The sequence below is a fragment of the Gallus gallus genome, chromosome 27 (genome assembly GCF_016699485.2).
Source record: "Gallus gallus isolate bGalGal1 chromosome 27, bGalGal1.mat.broiler.GRCg7b, whole genome shotgun sequence".
NCBI lineage: Eukaryota > Metazoa > Chordata > Aves > Galliformes > Phasianidae > Gallus > Gallus gallus.
In genome coordinates this window covers 4,377,196-4,394,335 of record NC_052558.1, presented here as the reverse complement: position 1 = coordinate 4,394,335, position 17,140 = coordinate 4,377,196, and the positions used below count along the sequence as shown (strand labels likewise).

General features: G+C 65.6%; 2 protein-coding genes across 6 annotated transcripts; both read right to left on the bottom strand.

Moving 5' to 3' along the window:
• Window positions 1-469: 469 nt before the first annotated feature.
• Window positions 470-4,559, bottom strand: CDC6 (cell division cycle 6). The gene is made up of 11 exons (XM_015299557.4): window positions 4,531-4,559; window positions 3,977-4,212; window positions 3,648-3,866; window positions 3,350-3,549; window positions 2,675-2,844; window positions 2,476-2,582; window positions 2,145-2,385; window positions 1,828-1,892; window positions 1,518-1,723; window positions 970-1,110; window positions 470-885 (listed from the first exon to the last, which is right to left on the bottom strand). The coding sequence occupies exons 2-11, from the start codon at window positions 4,200-4,202 to the stop codon at window positions 796-798; spliced, it is 1,665 nt and encodes a 554-aa protein (XP_015155043.1). The 5' UTR covers window positions 4,203-4,212; window positions 4,531-4,559; the 3' UTR covers window positions 470-795.
• Window positions 4,560-5,063: 504 nt separating this feature from the next.
• On the bottom strand, window positions 5,064-17,093 carry WIPF2 (WAS/WASL interacting protein family member 2). Of its 5 annotated transcripts, XM_046904509.1 has the most exons (9): window positions 17,011-17,093; window positions 11,210-11,355; window positions 9,741-9,855; window positions 9,175-9,307; window positions 8,902-9,021; window positions 7,806-8,465; window positions 6,679-6,888; window positions 6,426-6,527; window positions 5,064-5,812 (listed from the first exon to the last, which is right to left on the bottom strand). In XM_046904509.1, the coding sequence occupies exons 3-9, from the start codon at window positions 9,801-9,803 to the stop codon at window positions 5,772-5,774; spliced, it is 1,329 nt and encodes a 442-aa protein (XP_046760465.1). In that variant the 5' UTR covers window positions 9,804-9,855; window positions 11,210-11,355; window positions 17,011-17,093; the 3' UTR covers window positions 5,064-5,771. The 5 variants fall into 5 exon arrangements, with proteins under 5 accessions (XP_046760465.1, XP_040509283.1, XP_046760466.1 ...); XM_040653349.2 differs by having other exon boundaries at window positions 11,210-17,093; XM_046904510.1 differs by lacking the exon at window positions 11,210-11,355 and having other exon boundaries at window positions 11,844-17,093.
• Between the last annotated feature and the right edge of the window lie 47 nt (window positions 17,094-17,140).

Here is a 17,140-nt window from a genome sequence, read left to right as displayed (position 1 = left end):
GGTGCATGGGGACACCCCCCCCCCCCAAAGGGTTTTGCCCCAGCCAGCCCCGCAGCATGGAGACGGGAGACAAAGGACACAGAGTCCTGGGACAGGGAGCAAAGAGGGGGCACCAAAATCTGTCCCCCCCGCCGTGGCTGTACATGGCAGGAACACCGATCAGCCCTACAGGAGGAGAGCAGCACCTTTTAGGTCCCCCCAATACCCCAACATCCCCGGCCTGGGAGGGGGGGGGGGCAGTGTCTGGATGGGGAGGGGCAATGGCAGGGATTGGGGCACCCAGAGATTGCACCCCCCCACACACCGCAGCCCCCCCGCAGCGGGGAAGCTGCAGAATTAGGTCAGCGCCGCCGTTATTTAACACGAGTGGAGGAGCTGGGGGGGGTGGGGGGGGGGCAGGGGGCTGAGAGGCCATGCGGGGCCAGCCCTGAGCCCACAGGATGGGGACACAAAGCCCACGGCAGCAGCATAATTAAGGAGGACTTTATTAGGGCCAGGAGATGGGGGGACCCCCAGGCATCCCCCCCACCTTGGGGTCCCTGCACAGCTCCAATGGAGCCATCCCCACACCCAGTGGGGGAACGCACCACGGCCAGGGGGGGCGCGGGGGGCTGCGGCAGGCACCACCCTCCCATTAACACCAATTAATAAAATAATAACGATAAAACTGCATACGATTGCCTCCAGGGTGGGAATCGCACCGAGCGGCTGCAGTGCCACCACGCAGCCATGGGGCCACCAAACCACAGCGCTGCCACCGAGCGGCCATGGGGCAGGGGGGGGGTGAGGGGGGGCTCAGAACAGCCCCCGTGCCAGGATGCTGCCCACCAGCGTGGCGTCCTGCAGTGCGTGCTGCGCCTCCTCCTCCTCCACCTTCAGGGACACCTGGAGGGGCAACGCAGTGCTCAGTGCCATGGGGACGGCATGCCAGGGCTGTCCCCAGGGCTGTCCCCAGGGCTGTGCCCGTACCTTGGTGAGGCGACTGTCCTTGGCACGCTTCAGCTCCAGCACACCGCGGGACTCCAGCAGGGTGGCGAGGGACAGGCACTCTGTCTGGTCCACCGCAGGGAGCTGCTGCCGCCGGCACACGCGGCTGTAGGCGTCGTGGAGCTGGGGGGGCAGGGAGCGTCAGTGCAGCCAGGGGACAATGGGGACACCTGGGGAGCCCAGGGACTTCGAGGGGACATCGGAGACCACGGGGAGCCCAAGGAGGACACTGGAGATCGTGGGGACCACAGAGAACTCTGAAACACTGGGGACCTCAGGGACACTGGGGATCTCAGAGGGACATTGGAGACCGCAGGGAGCCCAGAAACGTTGGGGAGCTCAAGGAGACATTGGAGACGGTGGGGATCACGGAGACCTCAGGGACGTTGGGGAGGCCGAGGACCACGGGGACTACAGAGAACCCAGAAACACTGCGGACCTCAGGGACATGGAGGAGCTCAGGGACGACGGAGCCCATGGAGAACCCAGGGGACGTTGGGGACCCTGAGGAGGCCACGGGCAGCGCTCACCTTGCCCAGCGTGACCTGGCGTGTGCGCAGGTGCCGGGCGAGCAGCAGCAGGGAGCACACGAGGATCTTCTGCTGCAGCGGGAACGCATCGCGAGCCCTGGGGCTGCCTGGTGCCATCCTGTCCCCAAACACCTCCGAGAGGACACGGGACACCTGCGGGAGCCCCACTCTCTTGGGGACGGGGCAGGGCGCGGCTGTGGGGTCACCTGCAGAGGGGCAGAAGGGTTTCAGGTGCCGCGAGACGGGCAGAGGCACAGAGCCCCCAGATGGGACAGCGGGGTCAGTGCCCCTCCGGGGGTCCGTCACTCACCACCAGGCAGTGGCTGCAGCAGGGTTTGGCTCCGCACTTCCAGCTCCACCAGCTCCACAGCACGCCTGAGGACGCAGCCCCGTCAGCACCCAAAGGTGGGCTCGGACCCCCCAGACCACACCACAACACCGCGCTGTCCCCAGCACGTCACACAGCTGCGTGCTCCCCGCATCCCCACGCTCAGGGCTGGGAGAAGCGGGGAAGCTCCATAGCAGAAAGCATTAGGGAGCGCAAACAGGGCTGTGCAGCACGGCTGGGACCGTCCCAGCATCACCAAATGGCGTGGGTCAGAAAGGCCCCCACAGCCCCACACCCACCTGCACACATCGAGCGCTTTGCGCGCATCGCCGGACACAGCGGAGACCTTCCGGGCACAGAACTGCAGGGCGCTGGGCTCGAGGACGGGGCCGCCCTGCAGCTGCTCCAGGCGGCCGTGCAGGATGGCAGTCAGCTGCTCCCGGCCATAGGGGGCGAAGCGCAGCAGGTGGGGGGCGGGCAGCGGGGGGGTGTGCAGACGCGCCAGGAGGCGCTCGGTGAGGTCCAACGCGTTGGCCAACCCTGGGGTGCACAGCAGGGTGAGGAGGGCGGGGGGCTCTGGTTTTGGGGCTCTGGGACCCCGATTTATAGGGGCTGGGAACGCGCGCTCACCAATGAGGACCAGGCGGGAGCCGGGCAGCCGCGGCCACTCGAAGATGGTGTAGAGCACATCCTGCGCCCTGCTGCCCAGCTGGTCCATCTCATCCAGCACCAGCAGCCTGCGGGGCACACGGTCAGCCACAGCCCCGCTGGGGACACCGCGACACCCCCCTGCTCGCGTCCCCTCCCCCCCGCCCACGACGTGACTCACAGCATGGGTCCCTCGGCCGTCAGCGCCCGCTCCAGCCGCCGTGTCAGCTCCCTGCCGCCCGCCCCAGCCGTGGGCAGCCCCAACTGCTCCGCCACCGCGGGGAACACGGCGTGGGCGCTGCTCAGCGCCATGCAGTTCAGCACTGCGCTGCGGCTGCCCGCCAGCTCGTCCTGCGGGGATGGGGCAGTGTCACATAGGGCCGTCTGCGTCCCACTGCCCACCCTGAGAAGTCCCATAGAAGGGCCCCATGTGCTCACTCTGAGCCTCTTGCAGGAGGCGCTACGGAGCCCAGGAGTGCAGTTAGGGGCAGGAGATGGGATCCCAAAAGTCACCCCAGGAGCACAGCATGGGACCCCAAAACCCACCCACACTCAGGAGCAGTGGCAGTGGCAGGGGACGGGATTGCCCCCAAAGTCTCCCAAGCACCAGGGACCTCAAAGGCCACCCTAGGAACAGGATTAGGGGAATGGGAGAGACCCAAAGCCCTCCACAAGCAGAGTTCGGGGCAGAGAAGCGGACCTTAAGCCTATCCCCGGGAGCAGTTAGAGTCAGGGGCAGAACTCACAGTCCTCACCAGGAGCACGGGATGAGATCCCAGAGCCCACACCAGGACCAGGGCTAAGGCTGCAGGACGGACCCTCAGCCCCCGGCAGGGGGTTATGGCCGCACACCCACCTTGCAGTCGCGCAGCACGCAGCTCACGCACGCTGTCTTCCCGGTGCCGGGCGCTCCTGCAATGTAGAGGCTGCCGGGGCGGCGCGCAGCCAGGTGCTCCCGCAGGAACTGCCGGACGGCGGCCGCCTCCCTCTCACGGCCATGCAGGCGCTCGGGCAGCGCCGCGTGCAGCACACGCTTCGCCTGCTGGTAGCACGTGCCTACGGCAGGGGTGGGAGAAACGAGGGGGACGAGGGTGGGCAACGGGCTGAGGCCGCCCCCGGCTTTAGGGACGCGTCCCACCGCCGCCCACACCCACCTTCCTGCCTGAAGAGGCGGCTGCGGCTGAGTCCCGCGCTGCGCCCCGAGCCCTGCGGCGTCTCCTGCCCGCGCTGCAGCACGGCCGGCCCCGCCGCGCTCTGCTTCCCCGGGGAGGCCGTGGGGTCCCCGAAGAGCACTCGGCAGCCGCGGTTCTCCTTGCAGCGCTTGGCCGGGGAGCAGGGCGTGGCGTGGGGCACATTGCACAGGTTGTCATCGCCTGCAGAAGCGAAGCTTTGCGTGACGGGGGGGCACCGCAGCCCCACATGACGGGGCCCAGGGCTGGGGCTGCCCCTGTCCGGGGGTCCCCAGGAGGTGAGCGTTTCTTACCCAGGCGTTTGCGGGGGCTCAGGGGTTGTGCTGTGCTCCGGGGTGACAGTGTGATGGGGGCGGGCTCTGTGGGACGTGGGGACACCGGTGAGAGGGACGGGGCGGTGGGGTCTGAGGGGTCGGGGTCAGCCGGGGGGGCCTTGGCCAGGACAGCGGCATTGCAGCGGGCGCTCCTCCGCCGCGGGAAGGCGATGGTGGCCTGGCGCTGCGGGCGGGCAACGGACATGGCTGCAGCCCTGCGGGGATGGAAGCGGTCACGGCGGGAACCACCCCGCCCCCCCCGTGCCGCCCCCCGTGCCGTCCCACGCTCCACGACCACCGCAGCCCCTCCAGCCCTACAGCGCGGCCCCACACCGCCACCCCCACAGCTCCCAGCCCTGCTCCACACGCCCCAGCTCCACAGCGTGACCCCGGACCGCTGCCCTTCTCCGCCGGCCCTGCCCCACAGCTCTGCCCCCCGTATCCGCACAGCCCCGTCCGCCACGCGGCCCCACTCCCCGCCGCAGTCCCACAGCCGCGCCCCCATTCCCTGCCCCGCAGCCGCCCCCACTCACCCTCTCGCGCCAACTCAGCCCTCAGCTCTGCACTTCCCGCCACCAGCCCGGCCTGGCCCCGCCCCCAACGCTCCATTGGCTGCGCCTCACGGCGCCGGCGCCAATCGCGAGATCTCGCGCCAAGCACCCGGCGGGGCGGGGGCTCCGAGCAACCAATGGGCGGCAGCGCGCGGGGCATGCCGGGAGGCGCAGGCGGGGGCGCGGTGCACGCCGGGAAACGTAGTCCAGCGGGCGGACCCCAACCCTTCCTCCATCCCCGTCCCGCCGTGGTCCCGAGCCCCCCCCGCGCCGCCAGCACCGACATCGCTGCTCCTTTATTACTTTATTTAAACGCAGTTCCAAGCTCTCGGCTTTTCCCCTCTCCCCTTTTCAGCCCCTCCCCCGGCGTTCCCCCCCCAGGGGCTGAGCCGAGCGCTCCGGGAGGGCTTTTTCTGCCTTTATTTACACCAAACGGTGCCCCCCCGCCCCGTGCGGGGCCTCGCTCCCACCTGGGGAAGGTTCCAGCGTCGTAGAAAACAAACGAACGAACGAAGAACAGTTAAAGGTGAGGGTTTAGTACCCCGCCGCAGCCCCCTCCTCCTACGGTACAGCTTTAGAACGTACAAAATAGATCAGTAACTACGGTTAATGGGAGCCCCCCCGCTGCGCGTAGAGCCCGGAGCCAGCAGTCCGTGTAAGGCAAAACGGCGCGCAGCCCCCGGAGCCCCCCGCCTCGGACCCCCCTGCAGACAGCCCACGGCCCTCAGCCGACGCTCCTTTCGGTGCCCTGGGGGTACCACGGCGCTGCACGCCCCCCCCCCGCACCCAACGCGGGGGCACAGTCCCACTCCCAGCAGCTCCTGCGTGAAATCGCCGCTCACAAAGCGGGGCAGAGCGCTCTGCTGGGCCCATCCCGCAGCCACCACAGCCACCACAGCCCGGCTGCTGCCCGCCTCTGCTCTGAGCCCACGCGGCCCCCCCACGCACGGCCCCCGCCTCCGTCCATCCCCAGCAGCGCACCGCCTGCCCCCGGCCCTGCCCGTGCCTGCAGCGCGGGGTCCAACGCGGGGCTGCGGGGAAAGGAGCCGTGTGGGTTTGTGGTGAGCGTGGGCTGGGGGCGTCCGCTTGTCCTGGGAGAGCTGAAGGTGCCCGGAGTTTCTCATGCAGGTTCCTGGGGGCAGGGAGGTGAGGAAGGGTCCGTCTGAAGAAGGGGGAGCAGCTCTGTGGCTGCGCTCAGGACCGACCGCCGGCGCAGCTCGCTTTCACCTGGGGATGGGGGGCAGAGGGGGGGCCCCACGCGTGGCTGCGAGGAGAAAGCACGGTGAAAACCAGGCCTGCCCCCCCCGCCTCCCCCTGCACACTCCCCCCCCTTCGCGCCACTCCAGAGCTGTGATGTGAGCAGCAGCCACTGCGGCACGCACAGAAAGCTCGGGGCCTTTCAAATCCACATTAAACATTCATGGCTCTAAAAATAACTGAGCATCCCGCTCTCCCCAGAGTCCCCCCCAGGATCCGCAGGGCTGGCACACTGCAGCAGCACGGCAAGGGCGCTCCATGCACGGATGTGCCGCATCCAAGAGGGGCTAACGGGGACACGGGCAGTGCCGGGGCAATGGGGGGCTCCCAAACCCATCTGCCCCACACCAGAGCTTCACAGAGCGCTCCCTGCAGAGCCGCTCCAGCACCAAACGCCCTCAGCACAGGAATGCAGCCTGCAGGCAGCACTCTGCCAGCACACCCAGCGTCCCCAGGAGCACATCCAGAGCCCAGGGGAAAGCCACAGCACCCAGCAGCCCACCGCACCCACCCACGCTGCCTGGCTGGGAGCAGGACAAGGACAGTGGGTGGCTGCTGCCACCTCCTGCCTCCAGAGCGCGGCAGGGCACGGTGGGGACCGTGGCATGCTCCGCCCTTACCTCTGTTTGTTTTACTGGGGTAGATTCTCTGGAAGTATTTATATTCTTCTGGGGCTGGAAAGTCTTCGACGGGGTGAAACGAGTATTTGGATTCAAAGTCATCTGCAGAGAACGGGGGAGAAGAACAAAAACTGGGCAGATCAGGAGTGGGCTGCGGATGGAAGCGAAGGCTGAAGGACTCAGCTCTGCCTGGGATCGCCGGGGCTCCCCCCATCGCTCCCCCCATCCCTCCCCAACACACAGCCCCACTCACCCAGGAATGCTCTGACAGTGGCAATGGAGTCCCGGTGCCCATTCCTCACTGGCGGTGGGGGCGGGGGGGGCCCAGCAGGCGTCCGGGTGGGTGGTGGGGGTGGCTTCCCACGGCTGGGGGGCTCAGTAGAACCATGCAGTCTGTAGGGGGGTGGGGGCGGGGGGGCGTCACGCCCCCCATTTCGCAGCATGGGTGGTGGGGGCGGCGGGGCTGCAAGGAGAGCAAGGTCAGCATCTGCACAGTGGCACAAAGGGACCCGTGGCAACACCCCCCGGCCCTGCAGCGGGGACAGGGACATCCTCACCGTCAGCCCCAAGGGTGGAGCAGAACAGGGCCAGGTGGGCACGAGCCCCCAAGCCCTGCCCCTCAGCCCAGAGGCCCAGCAGACCCAGGGCCTACCAAAACTGCGGCCCTGCTGACCCTCCCCTCGCTCCCACCAAAGTACAGTGGCAGGTCGTGCTCCTCGTTAGGCTAATTACACACAGACTAAGGCAGCGGACCGCCAGCCGTAACTCAGCAGAGGATTCTGGCAGGGCCTGAAGCACGGCGGCTTGGCAGGGGCCCAGGGTGGAGCTGCGGGCTGGACACAGAGCCCAGCAGCAGGCGGGGGCACAACGCCATCCCTGCTCCCAGCAGCGGGACAAGGAGGAAGCCTCACAGCCACCTCTCGGGAGGGGGCCACAGCACCACTGGTGTGCACGCGAGACATCGTGACTGCATTGGGGTGTCTGAACCTCGCAGTGCCAAATCCAGCACGCAGAATGGAGCTGGAGTGCTCCAGAGGCTCTGCTGCAGCTTTTTGTCACCACCCCAGTGACATTTAGGAAGCTCAGGGGAGAAGCTGCAGTGCATGGCTCCAGCATGCTCTTCTCCCACCCCAGGAGGACACGGTGGCCACGTGTGCTTGAGCTGCACAGCCACTACCTACTGCCAGCAACAGACAAAAAGAGCCAGACACAACCAGGGGTGTCAACAGAACGAGACAACCCAGAAGCCGTTCCTGGGTCAATCAATCTCAACAGCAACTGCCCCGTGCAGGAAGAACCACCTCACTGCATCCCAGCGCCGACGGCTCCCTGGGCATCTCCCACCAGCCACAACCGGGCCCAGAAGAGCAGAGTTCTCACCTGCACCACGGCTGGGGGGGTCCCGGGCTGGCGGCGGGGGGCGGCTGCTCTGGAGGGACGGGGAGGCCGAGGCAGGCGGCGGCGGCGCGAGACCCCGCAAGGGGCCCGGCGTCTTCCTGTGCAGGGAGTTGTGTCTCTGCGGCAGCTCCGGGGCAGACTCGGTGATGGGGCTGGAAGGGCCGTTGGGGACGCTGGGGGGTTGCCGGTAAGGGGGAGGTGGGGGGGCGAGGGACTGGCTCTGAGCCCCCGACCCCGTTCGGATACTGACTGGGGAGGGAGGGGGCTTGACAGGTGGAGGGGCGGGGGGTCCATCCCTGCCGGCAGGCGCTCGCTGTCCCGGGGTGGGCGGCAGGGGCTTCTCCCGGTTGTAGGAGGAGACCTTGGGGCCGTGTGCAGGCGGGGGGGCGGGCGGCGCGGTGGCACGGCGGCCCGGTGGGGGAGGCGGCGGGGCGGACGAGCTGTGCTTCATGCCGGTGCCACCAGCGGTGCCGGGCCGGGAGAGGTCCGGCAGGGATGGCCGCTGTGTGCGCGGCAGCTCCGGCGGAGAGGCTCGGCTGTTGTCAGAATCATCCTGAGGTCGGCTGTTGCTGGCCGGCACCGGGGGCCTGGGGGCAGCGGCTCTGGAGCCGGGGACTTGCAGGGTTTGCTTCCCAGAGCTGTCTGCGGGGAGGGAAAGCGGAGTGAGCCACCAGGCACAGCAAGGGACGGCGCGGCCCCTGCTCGGGGCAGCCTGCCCGCTCTGCGGCGAGGGCCAGACCGCGGGGAGTGCTGTCTGGCACAGGCAGGGAGCTGGCACTGCGCACAGCCACACGCAGCTCCTCTCTCACCGCCTGCTGCCTTGCTGGAAGGCAGGCTGCCACAGAAAACAGCAGCGAGAAGCGTTCAGCAGCGCACGCAGCACTGCGAGGAGGGCGGTGTGCTGGGGATGCCGTGGCACAGAGAGCACCGCTCGTCTGCGGCCACACGCGGGTGGCAGTGTGGGGGCCCTGCTGCTAACCAGCTGAGCGTCCCACGCAAACACGGCAGATCCTCAACCCTTTCCTGCTCGGGGATCTCCCTGGGAGCCCTTCATTAACCACAGTCTGAGGGCCTTTACCTGAGCTGTCCTTTGCTCCCACGGGTCTGAGCTTGGGCACACCCCCTTGGAAAAGGCCTCCTTTGGGCTGGATCGCAGCTGAGCTGGAGCCGTAGCTGCTGCCACTGCCGCCCTTGGGCTCTGGAAGGACAGAGGCAAAGAGGTTATTATACTTGGTATAATCAGCTCCTCCAACCAGGAGCCACTGGCGAGTACACAGCTGAGGGCTCAGAGCACACCCTAAAGTGCAGAGCAGCACCCAGTGTGGGGGCCATGCCAGGGATGAATACTCACTCTCTAGGATCGGGGCACTCCGGTCATTGATTTGTGTCACCTTCTTTAGCTTGGTCCCTTTACAGATGTCCTGCAGGAGGGCTCCGCGGCCGCGCTGCTCCTCTCGGCTCAATTTTGGTGGCTCTGTGTTTGCCTGCAGATGAGAAGCCTCTTAGCAGCAGCTCACCTGCATGCACAGCAACTTCAGCCCAGTGCAGAAAGGGAACAGCCCAGCTGGCCCTTCCCATTCCTGCTCCACTGAGCCCCGTAGCACCGTAGCTCCTGCACCCCCAACCCACAGCTGAGGCCAAGACCCCATCCAACCCAAGACGCAGCTCCATCAAAGCCACATGCAGGACCCCAGAGCTGTCATAGAGCAGAAGCTGCTGACAGAAAAAAAAGCCTGGGCGAGCCCAGGGGCAGCCCCTTCCTGTGCACACACTGTGCAAGGGAAACCAAGGCACAGCCACAGGTCACCTCCAGGCTGGGCTGGAGGGGATCCAGAGGCACAGACAAGAAGCACCAGGCACAGCCAGGCTGGCACGGGCAACGTGGACAGATGGCAGCGTGCCGACGGAAGCCCTTACCTGACTGAAGGTGGGGGGCGGTGGGGGGCCGGGAGGCGGTGGCGGCGGGGGTGGGATCGGCATGGTGGCCCAGCTGTGGCTGCTCAGAGCTGGGGATGAGCCTGGTCATTCATGCCTGTGGGAAGGGAAGAAGCAGTCAGGACCGAAGGGAAAGAAAGGGAGAAACACCCTGCACCTGGGGCTACAGCCACAGAGAGGCCCCAGGGCTGCCACCCCATCACACTCCCAACCCACTGCCGCTGTCCCATGCTCAGGTGGAGGCCGGCATACCGTGTCCAACTGCACTGTACCAACCCCACAGATGTCCTCGAAGGCTTCTGAGTGAACCAGCAGCCACACAAGCATTCCCAGCACAGATCCAATTACATTGCAACCCACCTGATCCCCAAACGCAGCCATCCCCTCCACAGCTCAGCCCGAGCAGCTCTCAGCAGTGCCGCTCACGAGTCCAGGTTGGACCCGGTGTGGGGACAGGAAGGAGCCTGAATCACCAGGAGGTGCGGGCCGGGCTCGTGCCTCTGACAGCAGTGCCACGGGTTGTGCCGCCCTGGCAGCTCAGGGAATAGGAATGCAGTGACGGGAGGCCCGTGTGCACCCCGGGACGTTCAGGTGTCCCTCTCCAGAGCAGCAGCTCCTGCCTCAGGGAAACCCATGACACCAACACCAAGCAGGAGCACAGCGGGTTCGCACCCGCACCTTTTGCCTCCTGATCCCGTATCCCCAGGCCATGAGAGCAGAGCAGCCATCAGCACATTTACACAGGTGTATTTCTTTTACAGACCCCTTCTCATCTTCTACAATAAACTACAATTTACTACTGCTGCAGTACACAGAGCCTAAAATACAATCAGGCCTATCTTTAGGCCACATCCACGCTCCATATCATTGCAGAGCACGGGGACACATCCCTGCAGCACCACGGCAATGCCAGCAGCTCCCTCTGCCCCCCGGCCAACTGCCAGCACTGTGCAGCGTGAGAAAATAAACACATAAATCACCTGCAATTAAAAGCAGCTCTTCTGCTGGGCGAGAAGCTCCTCAACTGCAAGCGGCCTTGCAAGAAAACATCAGGAGACAGAGGGAAGCAGTTCCCCGCAGGCACTTGTGCAGTGCCAGCAGCCAGCCTGTGGCTCCAGCCCTCACCTCTCACACCAGAGGGCCTCTTGCTGCCCAAAGCACACCTTGCCCTGATCCAGCAGGGTGAGACCACCAGCACCTGGCACACACCCACCCGGGAGCTGCTGGGACGTGGCCGAGTGGAGCTCCTTCCCCGTGCTCCTTCCCTGCCCAAGTGGGAGCACACGTGCAGCACCAGGTCAGCAGCTGCAGGCGGTGAGCAGAGCAGCGTGCCGGCTGACGGGGCTCCCAACTGGGACTCGCGTGTCACGGACCAGAGCCAGCAGCCAGCACAGGCATGGTGCCAGCACCGGGAGCTGCCTGAGACACGTCCACCCCGCTCCACCCCTCACCCTGACTTCGAGTCGCAGCCGGACAGAGGGACGCTGCATGGGCAGCACGGTGTTGCAGAGCCCATCTGCCCACACGGGCGGAGAGGACGGGGAAAGTCCCACAGCAGCATCACATCCTGTGGCCACAGCTGAGGAGAGGGGCACTTCTACAAAGAAAACCATGAGTCACAATCTGCCTTATCTCACACGGCCCCGAACTGCTGCCGTGCTGAACGCCGCATCCCGATGAAGGCTCTGACCTAGAAGTGCAAGAAAGGAGTTTAAGCTAAAGCAGCTTGAGGATAAAGTGGAACCGAACTCCCCAGAAACAGGTCATTTCATTGCAGCACGCAGCCCTGCTCACGTTGTGGATTAGCAGCAGAGGTCACATTGAAAACAAAAATCCAGAGGCACGGAATGCAGCACATGGCAGCGCCCCCCCCCTCAAAGCATGAGAAACACTGAGACCTCCGGGTGGGAGCGCCGGGGTGACGGCTATCTGCCTCTAACAAAGCCCAGATCTTTAATGTTCCTGAAGACAGACACGGCTGATAAAGACGGGGAGGCACAACCTAAAGCCTCCAAGGGTGAAAAAAACCCCACAGGGTTCTCCCAGCACCGCTCACCGCCCCTTAATGCCTCGCTTATGCCTTACGGAAACGTGCGCTTTGAAACAATGCCGCTCAGACAGCGGCTGCTCTGCATCGCTCCCCTTTGTTCCTCAGCACCGCGGCTCCTTTCCCCGGCTCTGCTCTGCTCAGCTCCATATGCCGCAGCAGCAGCTCACTGCGCTCGCAGGGAAAGTGATTTGGAAGACGTGAATCAGGACAGCGTGAAAGGCAGCCTGAGATCAAAGCGCAGCGCGCTCATCTCCAAGCCAGGAGGGGCGGATTGGCACTTCGGCTCTCCTTCAAAATGCAAACGAGAACCACAGAGCTTCGAGAGCACCGGGAGGGAGGCGAGGGGTGAGAAGGCAGCGCTCCGGAGGAGCTCCACGCAGCCGAGGCGGCCCTGCAGAGCGCCGCTCAGCACCCACCAGGGAGCAGCTCTGCTGCTGCAGCCCCCCGGCAGAACCCCCCGGCTGTGTTGGGGGCTCAAAGCGCCACCAAAGCCCGGGGTTCCCCCCGTGCAGCCTGGCCCTGTCGGGACACAGGAGCTGCATTCTGCAGGCGTTTTGCAGGGCCCTCTGTGCCAAGGGGAAGCGAAATGCCTTCTCCCGACAGCAGCCCTGGATTCTGCTCACTCCTCACGGCGGGCCCAGGGCTTTTTTTAGCAGTGACCTTCAGACGCCGTTTCTGTGCTTTTGGGGGGATCTGTGCCTCACAGCCAGCTTTGTGTCCCACAGCCAGGTCTGTGTCCCACTGTCAGCTTTGTGTCCCACAGCCACGCTGCTTCCACGGCCAGCCTGCATTTGCAAAGCCGAGATGAAGTGCTCCGTCCTCAGGGAGGCAGCGGCTTTGAACTGCACATCAAGAGGAATTTCCAACCCTCTGATGTCGGCACAGAATGCAGCTGCACCGGTTTGGGGAGGCCTTCCCAGGCCGGCCCGGTCGCTCCCTGCCCGCCGCCCCCCGCCCAGCACAGCTCCTTTTCCTGTCCTCTCTTCCCATCCAAACCTCCTCACCCCAGCGCAGCCCTCCCAGGCCCAGGCCGACATTTCAGCCCGTTCCGAGCGAGGGTTCGGGCGGCCCCGAAGACGCGACATGAATAATTGATCCCGAAAGGCAGCCATCACAGGATTTAAGGTCACTCAGGCTTTTAAAATCGTATCAGCGTGCTTTCAGAGCGAGAGCTGCCACCTCGATTTGGAGCAGCTCGGAGAGCCGGCGCATCTCTGCGTGCAGCCAGCCAGCCACGCCGCGACCCCGCGGGACTCGGACGCTCACAGTGAATTATTCACATCCCACGGTCACTGACAATGTGTTCTGAACAAAACCCTGAACAAAAAGTTCCCGACGCCCCGGGGATCGACCCTGCAGCACCCCGAGCAGCTGCAGCTTCCACCACCACAGCCCCAGCTCTGCCGGGTCCCCGATCTGCTCGCAGCTCTCCACAGAGCTCGGTTCATTTGGCACAGGAAACGTTTAATCAGCGGCGAGGACTCACGTCCTGCCATTAGGCTGAGGCAAAGGACGGAGCAGGAAAGGCCCTTCCCACGGGGCCAGCACACTTCCCTGCTGCTGCCGGTGCGGGTGCCAGCTTTGGAGAGGAAGGTGGGGAGGGAGAGGTGGCACACGCAGGACCGGAGAGCGCTGCTCAGACCCTCCTCGTGCTCCCACCGCCATCCCTGATTGTTCCAGCGGGAGGAAGCAGAGGGAGACGTGAGGACTTCCCGACGGCTCCGAGGTGACCCGCGGCCGAGAATAACGTGCAGTGCAGCCCACGTCCCACGGAGAACAATGCACTGCAGGACGGACAGAAGCGCTTTGTAGCGGCTGCCAAACGCACACCTTCCCACACCGAGACCGGAGCAACAGGGGCTCCTCGAGGACAGCACGAGGCTCCACGCAGGATGGGAGCAGAGGGGCCCAGCCATCCCCGTGCAATAACTCGTGTGCCGGGCATGCTGGCTGCTACACGCTGCAACAAAGCATCACTGCCCGCCTCCAGGCTCAGCCAGGCTGCAGGTGAAGCAGGACCAGCAAAGGAACGCCGTCTGAACCCACGGCCTTTCCCATCATCATTGCACGCAGCTTTGTGCAGAACAGCACCGGTGGCATCGTGTGGCAGCAGCTCCAGCTCAACACCCCCAGCTAATGCTGACAGCAGCCGTGGCACCCGCTGGGGAAACAACCCTGGGATCGGGGCGTGGATGGGGCAGGCCCCACTGGAAGCATCCGAGGATATGGGGCAGATCCTGAGCTCCTGCCCTGCTGTGACACGGTGCTGAAGGCCTGGCATGGCAGCAAGGAGGACTTCAAACAAACCACCCCAAGCCACGCTGATCTCATGGTGAGGAAGCAGCTGCTCGGAAATCACTGCTGATTGCTTCTGCAGAGTTCAACCGCCTGAAGAAATGCACCTTTCCCATTAGCAGGTTTGCAGTGAGACCAATTAGGGGGAAACGTACAAGCCACTATAGAACATCCAGCACTAAAGTGTTATTCTGGGACACACGCGTGTGCCTGATGCTTGAGCAAGACCCTAAAGCTGCAGACACCTTACAAAGGGGCCCCATTAATGGCACGAGTCACTACAGTGCTCCCACTGCACAACAGCCATGCGTGCACCAACACAGCCCAGCAGTGCTCCCTCACATGAGCTGAAAACCTCAGGTCTTGGGCACACACCGGGGTGCTGAGTGCCCGTCCTGTGGTGCAGGGCGCCTGGCTGCAGAGGGAAAGCAAGCCAAGTGCTGTCAGAGTGAGTGCCCTGCACTGCCAGGTCAGCAGGTGCCAAGAACATGCTGTGAGCTCACAGCCAGCACGGAGGGGAAGGAGGGCTCGTTCTGAGACATGACCCACTAACGCAGGGTGACAGACGGAGACTCCGAGACACGGCTGCACAGTCCCTGCATGCCAGCACTGCTGGTGAGCACGCAGCTGCCCCACGGCTCGGGATCTGTGCGGCTCCTGAGCGGCCCCACGGCTGTCAGTTCACCTCACAGTGGGAAAGCAAAGTGGAGCACGAGCCTCCGAGCGCCAGCAGCGTCACTCCTCACCCCACAAGTATCTCTGCCCAAGTGCCACATCCCTGGCTGGTCTGGCCGGTGCTGCAGGTATCTCCAGGTCTCCTGACAACACGCTTGGGAGAAAGGAAGCAAGGAAGGGGAGCAGGAAGGGGCCGTGGGAAGCAGAATGGTGCAGAGGCAGCCGAGCACAGTGCCGCAGAGGGCACAGAGCTGCAGGGCTCAGGAGTCTCTGCTCTCGGCACTGCAATGCCCATGGGCTACTGATCCAGCTCAGGAAAAGACCAACACACAGTCAAGCCAAGCCGGTAACACTGGAGCAAGCAGTGAGCCCGGGGAGCTGCGCTCGTTCCAGCACTGCCCTGGCAGAGACAGCAGAAACCCAACACGCTCGGCCCCTCGCTCTGAGGGCACTTCCCACCCCACCCCCCCGCTCCCTCCTCCCACCTTTGCTTCCCAGCAGAAAGCTACTTCTTTGGCAGAGCAAATCTGCCTTCCTTCCAAGCAGCCAGATGTAAGTAAGTAGGTCAGACAAGGACCAGAGCGCCTCCACGACAGCACTTTAAAGCAAAGCAAAGCGGGCAGCGAGCCCTGACCTGGAACGCGCCCTGGCACCCGCGGAGCGGGGCAGCCTGCGTCACTTGGAGGTAACGCGCCCAGACCCGGCTCTGCAAGGGCAGAAAGCCCCACGGCCTGGCTGCGCTCCCGCACAGCAGCTTCCATTTCAGGGCCTGACATCCCGCAGCTACAGTGGCCACAAGCTCTGCAGCTTCAGGCACCACAGCGCCGGCCAGCTAGGAGCCACACACCTACTTACAGCTGGAGGAATTAATTCCAACAGATCTCACATGTTGCAGAAGCAGCAGTGCGGGGGGTGAAGGTGGCAGAATGGCGCCAGTCACCCATGCTGACATCCCAGCTCATGGCAGCACTGGGCTTGGCACGCCGACAGTGTGGAGGGACGGAGCCAAGCCCGCCCTCGCCCCACTGGGCACAAAGAGGGGTCTGTGCCGGCAGCCATGGGAAAGCAGGCTGTGTGCTCACATTCCTATGGGGCCGGGGGGGCTCTGGTGCCGGGAGGAAGCCCCGTCCCACAGCCACTGTGCTCAGGCAAGGTGCAAACAGGCAGCTGCACCCAGAGGCTCTGTGGAGCAGCAGTGCTAGAACATCTCAGGGACAGAAGGCGCTCAGCAAGCACGAACCAGCCCAGCAGCCGAGCTGTGAAAGCGGCACGTGATACTGCAATGTGCCCTGCAGAGCACGTCCCAGCCGGGCAGGCAGACAGGCCGGATCGGATCCTTTGTGGCCGACAGCAGCAGGGCAGCAACACCCACAACAGAGCGCAGGGCAGGCCGGGGCAGCCCAGGCAGGCAGTGCAGCAAAGCCAAGTCTGCCAAAGGTAAAGCGGGGCCGCTTTGGGACGGCGGCACCCCTCCAAGCACGCCTGCAAGGGGCACCGGCTGCGCTGCAGTGCATGGAAATGACTTCCATGCAAAACCTCTGCCTCCAGCCGGCCCGGGGATGCCACCACACCGCCTCTGCGTACCTGGGAACTGCAGCGGGGCGGCGAGCAGCCGATCAGCGTCAGCTGCGGGGCGGGAGGCAGCTCGCACCTCCCCCTGCGCGCTACCAGCGGGCCGCGAACGTTCGGCATAACCGGGCAGGGCGTGAGGGGACACCGCCGTCCATGAGGGCGAGACAACAGCGACGAGGGCTCAGGGAGGACAGGACGGGGACCCGCCGGGCAGCACGGGGCTCTGCGGGCAGCTCCGCGCACACAGCGGCTTTCCCGGCCCCCAGCAGTGCGCGGCGCCCGGTGCCGGCCCGCAGCCCGCGGGGTCACGGCGCGGGGCACGGCCCGGGGCAGCGCCGGGCCACGTCCGTCCGTCCGTCCGTCCGGGGGTCGGCGGGGAAGAGGCGGCACCGGCAGCCCGTTGGCAGGGCGGGTCCGGCCGCCTTCACCCGCAGCCGCGGCACAGCCGAGCCCCGCGCCCGGCGCACACGGAGGCCCCGCACCGGGACGCTGCAGGGACGGCGGAGCCTCCGCGTAGGCCGCTCCTCGGGCACCCCCCGCCAGGCCCCACGGCTGCACCCCGACCCGGCGCTCCTTTCCCAACACGGGCGCGGCGCCACGGCGTCCGACGCGCCCCCCCCGGCCCGCAGTCTCCCCGCAGCCCCATTCCCCGCTCCTCACCGCCGCCGCGGCCTCCGCCCGCCGCACCCGGAAACGCGGCCCAGCGGCGCCCTCCGCCTCCAGCCGCCCCGTAACAAAATGGCGCCCGCCGCTCCCCGACTGCGCCTGCGCGGCCGCGCTGCGGAAGTGG

Coding starts and splice junctions, on each gene's coding strand:
- WIPF2 (XM_040653349.2), bottom strand. CDS start 9,803: ATGCCGATCCCACCCCCGCCGCCACCGCCTCCCGGCCCCCCACCGCCC. Junction 6,889..7,805: donor CCCCCCCAGCCGTGGTGCAG/GTGAGAACTCTG, acceptor CTCTCCTTGCAG/CCCCGCCGCCCCCACCACCC. Junction 6,528..6,678: donor CACTGTCAGAGCATTCCTGG/GTGAGTGGGGCT, acceptor CGTTCTCTGCAG/ATGACTTTGAATCCAAATAC.
- CDC6 (XM_015299557.4), bottom strand. CDS start 4,202: ATGTCCGTTGCCCGCCCGCAGCGCCAGGCCACCATCGCCTTCCCGCGG. Junction 3,867..3,976: donor GAGCCCCCGCAAACGCCTGG/GTAAGAAACGCT, acceptor TCGCTTCTGCAG/GCGATGACAACCTGTGCAAT. Junction 1,724..1,827: donor GCTGCAGCCACTGCCTGGTG/GTGAGTGACGGA, acceptor GCCCCTCTGCAG/GTGACCCCACAGCCGCGCCC.